Raw genomic sequence first — 8,405 nt, 5'->3', positions numbered from 1 at the left:
CGTTTGACGAGCCGTGTCAAGGAGACAGCACGGATAAGGAAGTGCTGCCTCAATTTTCTACGTGCACACCATAAACTTTATATGTAATTTTGCAAGTGTGTGTGTGTGTTTTTATAAGCAATGCTCCACAAGTTGCCCGAATGCCATTACAAGTTTACAATTGTGTTAGGCCGACTTTTTTGGCCAGAGTTCTGGAACACATTAATAAACCATAACTAATGGCTATACGACTTTGCGACACACAGACACAGACTTAATACAGATAATAAAAACACGCACAAGTATGTGAAACAAATCTGCTTTAAGCATGGAATTCTATTGAAATTTGTTTCGGCTTTAAATGTCTGTGTGTGTCGAAGGCCAAGCTAAGCTAAGCTGACAGCCTCAATTTCACACAATAAACTGGCAACAAAATAAGAGAAATCGAATGAAGCGCATAAAAAGCAAACAAGTAAATGAAATTTCCGCTCGTGTGCCAGCCAGGGCAGAGTCGAGCTAACCAGGGCCAGGTCAGACTAGGCCAGGATATGCCAGAACTTGGCCAATGAGCCAGGTCGCACATCGTTTAAGACACTAACAAAAACTATGGCTAAATGTGAATGCGAATTATATATTTATGAAAATGTTCGTATTCCAAAGTGCAAGTTCTAATTAAATATTTTAATATTTAATTAACTTGTGCTATTTTTAATACTCACTAAGTTTCACGAAATATAATACACAAACACACTTAAATATTTAATTAACTTGTGTCTAACAAAATATAGTATACGAGATAGTTAAATATTTAATTAACTTGTGTTCTTTTTCTGCTCACTACGTTAAACAAAATGTAGTTTCAAAGCCTATGTGAATTGCTGATTGTTCTTGATTAGTACAAATGAAATTTTTATAGCAATCAAAACGCAAAACTAATTTGGTTTATATTCTGAGCATGTGAAGACTTTCTTTATGCGGTGTTTAAAGGCTTTACTCTTAAATGTTTTTAATGAATTAAAACAGACATTTTAATCATAAACGGATAAGAAGAATCAATTGAAATGGTCATTTGACTATGCATTTTAGAACAGATTATTTCAACATTTTTAAATATTTTAATAGTTTTTTTACGTATGTGAATTTCGGTCTATTCTTGATTTGCTTTAATAAATTATTGAAATCATTTTTATCACAGACAGAAAGCTATTTGAATACTCTAGTATATGGACTTACTTTCAAGGAAATTTAGCCTAAAAGTGTAAAGGAATTTCTGATTAGCATTTCGTATTGAACAGCTCGTAAAAATATCTTTACTATGCTTAACGGTCTTTATTTTAAAGCCTATGGTAGATGTCATAGATATCAAAAACCACAAGTGCTTTACTACTTATCCATATTTTCTCTCACTAACTTTAAATCATTATTTATAAACAGATCTAAGTACATGTTAAATACAATTTAATGCCGCAAAGGATTGTTTTAAAAATTTGAAACGGTTTTATAACACAGTGGCGCCATCTAGCGTTTTGTAGTGGCCACTTTGTTTATATTTCATATAAAAATTCCAAATAAATGTATTGATATTTTGATTGACCAATTGAAATAAAATATGAAATCAATATGCTGGAAATACTTTAAGTAAATACCGCTTGTTTTGTGCAGTGTAGAGAAAGCAACGCAAAAATACGTTGGCCAAGTGACAGTCAACAATATCAATAGCTGAATGATGCCGCCTTGTGTATTGTATACAATTTAAAAGTGCCGGAAATATGTTTAGCTTTATGAGCTCGTTCTCAAATTGAATTCTGCTGCTGACCACGCCCCCTCCATCCCCCATCCCCTGGAGACAGCTAGACTAGTGGTAACTCTAGAAGCTTAGTGTAAATTACAGTTTTGTAACGAGAAATTGTGAGAGAGGGAGAGGGGACTGCAAAGTTATTTGCCAAGCAAAGTAACTGTGTACAACACATATAACATTTTAGATAATATCTTTTGATTAGTGGCAACCGCAAAAACTTTAATTAAATTCGCACACAATTCTCTGTGGAAACTTTATGCAGCATTTGCCCTGTCACCAGATAAGTTCAACGACGCGTAACAGTAGTTTCTCTCACCATCTCCCTCTAACTATATCTCCATCTCTTTCTCACTTTGGTCGATCTGGGTCTGGTGCTTGTCCTGGACACGCATGTGTTGGCCAAACTGGTAGCTGCCATTGTTTGGCTGCCGACTTTAAGTTTTAGAATAGAAAAACTTAATAGAAAACTTTTGCAACGTGCAAAGTTATGTTAACTTGCAACTCCACCGTCTCCTCCCAACTCTCGGGGACTCTGGAAGCTCCAGCTTCTATTTTTGTCTCCGAGACTAATGAATTAATTAGTTGATTTTTCGTAGTCAGTTGGGTAAAAAGTTTGTGTGCCGCAACGAGTTGAAACCACTTTAATATATTCGTTAAAAATTCATTTAAATTTGTTTTTTATTATAATTGTTTTTCTTTATTTGGTTTTGTTTTACATAGTTATGTAACCCTCTGTTTCTCTGGCCATCAATTCAGCACACTGCGAACACACGGCAAAGGCAACATCATCCAGCAGTGCGACAACTGAACAGCGACAGCAGAGAACAGACAATCAAATGGACAACACACAAATATAGCACAAACATACTCGTAACTCATATCGAATTGCACCATTTGTTGTTTGTCTCCCTAGAGGATATTGAGTCCGCTCTGTTGTGTTATTGTTGTTGCCCCTCGGATTGTTATTGTTGTTACGAATTGCTATTGCTGCTGTTGTGGTCCACTGGCTGCCGTTGCCCGATGCTCGTTGAGTCGTGGCGCTGAATTCATGGCTTTTCATATCGTTTGACGCTTTCGAATTTGATAAATTTATCACAGCTTACAAAAATAAAGTGAAGAAAATCATAAGAATTTATGCAAATCATAACGAATCAAAAAATTACTACAGAGATTATGTAATGGGCGACACAACACACAGCCACGTCCACGCCTCCCCCCACCAAATACATTAAGTATTTTCTTCGCTCGCACTCTTTGTCTCTGGAGGGGGAGAATGTCGTGGACATCGCTGTACTAAGCTGGACGCAATTCCAATCACTACATTATCTTTACAAACTCTGTGTGTTTTCTTTCTCAAAGTACAAAAAAAAAGCTACAAAAGAAATAATGAATTAAATACAAAAATTGAAATAGTAGTAGAGTATGCTTAAGCCTAATCCTAAGTTTCATTTCGTTTATGTCATGTCTGGTACTTGCTATCGCTAAGTTGATTAGTTCGTAGTTGTCTCCTTTACATACTACTTGGAGTCCTTCTTCTTCTTCTGGGGTATTTGTGCCCACAGACGGAAGAAGTACTCATCGCGTTGAAGCAGTCTGCCGCGCGCATACGAATGAATGTCTGCATCCATGTTGTGGTCTCGCAACCACGACGATGTGTTGCATGTGCTCATCTCAGTACGCGGCTCATCTGGCAGACTTTCGTGACCTACAAAATATGCGAAAGATATTATCAATAGCAATCGATGGTATTGTGCTTTCAGATACTTACCCGCTGTGATCACCTTGTATGGCTCTTCGGATTCCAAAGGTTCACTTAGACCAATTTCATTCTTAGCGAATATGCGAATCATGTATTCGTGATTCTCTTGCAGATCGCGAATCTGGAACTTTTGCACACCGGCTGGCACGCGACCAACCTCAATCCACATGGACTTCTTCATGTCACGTATGGCAATGTGATAGCCGAGCAGTGGCGCACCTCCATCTGACTCGGGAATACCCCATTCGAATATGTGTGCATTGGCAGCGAGAACTCGCGCCTCCAGTGGAGCAGTTGGTGGCGATGGTACAGCTACAAAAATACATAGCAAATACTTATCAAATGTGCACTCGTTGAAATATCAAACAATACTCACTGGCATGTGTCTTTAGCGAGACGCTCTCGGTGACGGCTGGTGCACCTAAACCAGCCTCATTCTCCGCCGAGACACGGAACCAGTACTCGCACTTCTCCTTCAGATTGTCAATGGTGTAGTGCAGCTGATGTGCATCCAGTGTAATGACCTTGGTCCAGCTGGTCGATGTGGAAGACTTCTTCTCCACACAGTAGCCTGAAAGGAAGTATAAATGTTTTATGAATCGTAATTAATAAATATATATTTAATAGCTTTAGTACGGAGGAATCTTCAAGGATTCTACAATTTACCTGTAATTTCGGAACCTCCATTGCGGGCTGGCACCTCCCAGTCGAGGGTGACGCTGCGACTTGTCACATCCGGCGCCCTCAGATTCTGGGGTGGCGATGGCGGAGCTGCAAGAGGATTGCAAAATATGAATACAAGTGATTTTGGTGGAAACTTTTTGCGGACTTTGGAACATACCCATGTCTTCAATTGCTGGTGCAGGACGCAAAATTAAAGCAAAGCAAATGTTAATGGCGTTAAGAGAAAGCAATTTGGCAATAAGCAACGAAGCAATTATCATTATGGGAAACTGCGACTTTTACTCACTTATCTTGCGACCCACAACAATCTTCTCCGTGGTCTCGAACGCCTCGCTGGTGCCGACCTCGTTACGAGCGTAGATCCTGAACAGATAGCCCTTGTTTCTCACAACCTTCTCCACTTGAATGTTTGTCACAGTGCCCGTCGTGATGCCCACCGAGCGATAGACTGTCTCAGTCTCTTCCCTGATTTCCACAATGTACTCGATTATCTTCGAGCCTCCGTCGCTCTCCGACGGTTCCCAGGACAGTGTGAACGATGTGTCGTTCATGCCAGAGACGGCGGTGGGGCCGCGTGGTGGGGATGGTTTCTCTGCAATTCATATTATTATTAATAAATTTGAATTAAAACACGACCGTTGAGAAGCGTAAAAACAAAAAAAAGTGTGTACACATTGCTTAAAAATACTAATATGTAATATCAGTTCGGTAGTTAGGTTAAGGTTGCCACATCAATCAATAAAGCTGGTAGACATTTTGCGTAAATATATTTTCTACGACAATAGGTAGAAGAAAAGCATAGCGTTTTTGTGATAATTGTAATTAATTTTTCTAGTAGTCAGCTGGTAATTTCTTTGCAAATGGACCAAAAGGATCGAGCTGGCAACATTCGTATTGGCAACAATTGCGCGCTTTTTTTGTTCTGTCAATCTGGTAGCTCTATTCGTATTGGCTTCAATTTTGCGCCAATTTCGTCAATTGTCAGCTAAGTTTTTAAGCGGAGCTTTAATTCGAGCGGACTAATACAAATCGAATTATTTAGTGTAATTATTGTTTAGCAAAATTGTGCATCAATCTGCCTATTTCAAAGTTACGCGTGGTAGTGAATTAAAATTTGTTTGTAATGGTAAAACTTAATCATTGTGCACTTACCAAACTTCTTGGTGATTGTGACTGTTTGACTCTCCGTTGGCTCGGATTCGCCAATAGGATTGATAGCCACAACACGGAACATGTATTGGGCATTCATGGAAAGCTTTTGAATGGCATACGAGTTGATCTCCTTGTCGAAATCGGAGACCTTCATCCATACGTTGTTTTGCACATCGCATTTCTCCAACGTGTACTTGCTAATGTCCATGCCACCATCGTCAATTGGCGGCGTCCATTCCAAGGTAATTGAATCCTTTTTAATGTCTTTAACCTCCAACGATTGCGGCCTGCTTGGCTTATCAATTACTTGTACCGTGCACTCCATATGGGTGGAGCCCCCACTCATTGGTGGCCGTCACCTTGTAGCGACCAGAGTGCTCGCGAGTTACCTTCTTAATCGTATAGGTAGAGCTTGTTTCGGTGGTTTCAATGGTAATCTCCTTGGTCGACTTCTGCTCGATAGTCTCCTTGTGCCAGGTGACTGTGGGCTTGGGATAGCCACGAACCGTTGCTGGAATGCTGAGAGTAGCGCCAGTGCGCAGTTTCTGTGCCACATACTTGTCCTCAATCTCCACGATTGGCTTCTGCTGCAGCTTCAGTCTGCACGATGTCTCCACTGTGCCCTTCTCATTGGTTGCCACGCATGTGTAGGTGGCTTCAGTCTCAATGGTTGTCTTTTCAATGATGTACTTGGCCACCCGATTTTCGTAGCGCACATTGGTCGTAGATTCGATGATCTTGCCGTTCATCTTCCAGGTAACGCTTGGCTCAGGAATGCCGCCAAACACACAGGATAGTGTCACTTCCTTGTCCAGTTCACTGACAATATCCTGCAGTGGCTCGCGTACGCTGGGTGCCTCGGTCTGAACCTTGGGCACCAGACGAATAGGTGGCGATGCAGGTGATGGCGGTGAGGGGCCAACTTCGTTGACCGCAATCGAACGGAACACATATTCGGTGTCGATCTTTAGTTTGCTTATCGTATACGTTGTGTCCTTAATCTTGCGAATCTCAGTCCATCTGAGAAGTAAAAGGAATTAATTAATGTTTTATTAGTTGGATATGAGCAGTACTTACTTTTCTTCCTTAACATCATGGTACTCCAGAATGTATTCAATGATTTCGGACTTGCCATCGTCTTCGGGCGCCTTCCAATAAAGTGTTATCGAGTCGTGCATTACCTCCAGTGGCTGAGGGGTTCCAGGTGCCGTGGGTTTGCCTAAATGTAAGAGTTTGACAAAGGTCAGAGCTGCTCGCATTTCCGCCTCGTTAACTGCATTGTCAATTAATTATACTTACGCATAATGACCAAGTGTAGGCTGGCCTCGGCCTCACCCACAGGATTGACCAGTTTGACCGTGTACTCGCCCTCATCATCGTCAACGACCTTTTTAATGGTTAGAGTTGCGGATTGTTCATCGATGGTTGGGATTGTACGCTTTGTCTTAGGAATGACAACCTTGCGCGATGTCCATTCGGCCTCTGGAGTCGGAGCGCCAGTGTACTTGACAGTGAAGGTAGCATCCTCGTCCTCCTTTACTTTGATGGTTTGATCCTTGTCAGAGGTAATCACGGGTGGCAGTTTAAGCTCTTCAACGCACAGTTTAGTGCTGCTGGTGACATTTTCAGCAATACAGCTGATCTCACCCGCATCATCATCGCTGGCATCATGGATGACCAGGCGACGCACTGTGCCCTCAACGAATACCTCATGCTTCTTATTTGGCTTAATGGGCTTGCCCTTCTTACACCACGTAACTTCAACGTCCGGCTGAGACAGTTCAACGGTAAATTCAGCATCTGTTGTCTTTGTGGCGAGTGTAACATCTGGCAACCGCACTATGAAGTCAACCAATGGCTCTTCGACAGTCAGTTTCGCCTTGGAAGTTTGTTCGCCAACCTGTATAGAATACTCGCCCACATCTTCGGGCTTGGCCTTGACAATGCGAAGGGATTGTTTCTTGCCATCAATTGCAAGTTGAATGCGTTCGTCGAACTTGATTTCTTTGCCGTTCTTGAACCATTTTACCAGAGCATCGCCCTTGCTTAGTTCAATGTGGAATATAGCATTTTCGCCCTTAGTAACAGACACATCCTTCAATGGAGTTACAATCTCTGGTGGTAGTTCAATGACAGTCAGTTCTGCACTGCACTCTTGACCCTCGATCTTGCACGTGTATTCGCCCTCATCATGTATGGTTGTATCGTGTATCACCAAACGTCTTGATTTGCCATCCTTGATGAATTCACAGTTCTTGCTTTCAATTGTAATCTTTTCGCCGTCCTTGTACCAGGTGACCTCAGTCGATTCAGTTGTCAGCTCAACGTCCAGAATGGCCGTATCCTTCTCAGTTACCTCGTAATCTTCCAGCACCTTGATAAAGTCTGGTTTGCGCTTTAGAACCTCCACAGTTGATTCGGTCTCTTGTTTCTTGACCTTGCACACATATTTGCCAGAATCACGAAGATTTGTGTTCCTTATGACCAGCTTGTGTGTCTTGCCATCCTCAACAACAACGCGATGGTCCATGCCGCTCAACTCCTTGCCATTAAAGAACCACTTAGTTGTTACCACATGAGAAGTCTCGCACTCCAACGTTAACGATTGCACCTCTTCAATGGTAATTGTCTTCTTTAACTTTTTGGTAAAGGTTACCTCATCGACTTCGACAATGACGCGGGCACCGTGCGATGTCTTGCCAACAGGATTGCTGGCAATGCACTTGTAGTCACCCGAATCTGTTTCAGGATTGGCATTCTGAATGACGAGCTCAATATTTTCACCATCGTACACTTGCTGGATACGTTCGTTGGGGAACAACGGACTGTTGTTAAATAGCCATTGAACCTCTGGTACAGGGTTGCCGGACACCTTTGCTGGTAGTCGAATAACACCCTTTTGTGGTACAGATTGCTCTTCGAAACGTTCCACAAACAGTGGAGGCTCAGCATTACCAGTTGTCGGTTCTAAATAAGAAACATTTAATGATTCATTGCCAAAAAATTTTGAAAATATTTACTTAACTGAAAAAT

General features: G+C 41.7%; 1 protein-coding gene across 1 annotated transcript in view; it reads right to left on the bottom strand.

The window, feature by feature from the left end:
* Positions 1-2,465: 2,465 nt before the first annotated feature.
* The window catches only part of LOC132791070 (titin), a 79,341-nt gene continuing 73,401 nt past the window's right edge, over positions 2,466-8,405 (bottom strand). Inside the window, 9 exon segments of the mRNA XM_060799853.1 lie at positions 2,466-3,482; positions 3,546-3,848; positions 3,913-4,107; positions 4,203-4,307; positions 4,507-4,812; positions 5,373-5,712; positions 5,714-6,392; positions 6,450-6,591; positions 6,672-8,339. Of these exon segments, the coding sequence (XP_060655836.1) occupies positions 3,295-3,482; positions 3,546-3,848; positions 3,913-4,107; positions 4,203-4,307; positions 4,507-4,812; positions 5,373-5,712; positions 5,714-6,392; positions 6,450-6,591; positions 6,672-8,339 (3,926 nt within the window). The 3' untranslated portion in view covers positions 2,466-3,294.

This window comes from Drosophila nasuta, chromosome 3 (genome assembly GCF_023558535.2).
Source record: "Drosophila nasuta strain 15112-1781.00 chromosome 3, ASM2355853v1, whole genome shotgun sequence".
NCBI lineage: Eukaryota > Metazoa > Arthropoda > Insecta > Diptera > Drosophilidae > Drosophila > Drosophila nasuta.
Note: the sequence above shows the minus strand (reverse complement) of the source record. Positions and strands in the feature narration are given on the sequence as shown.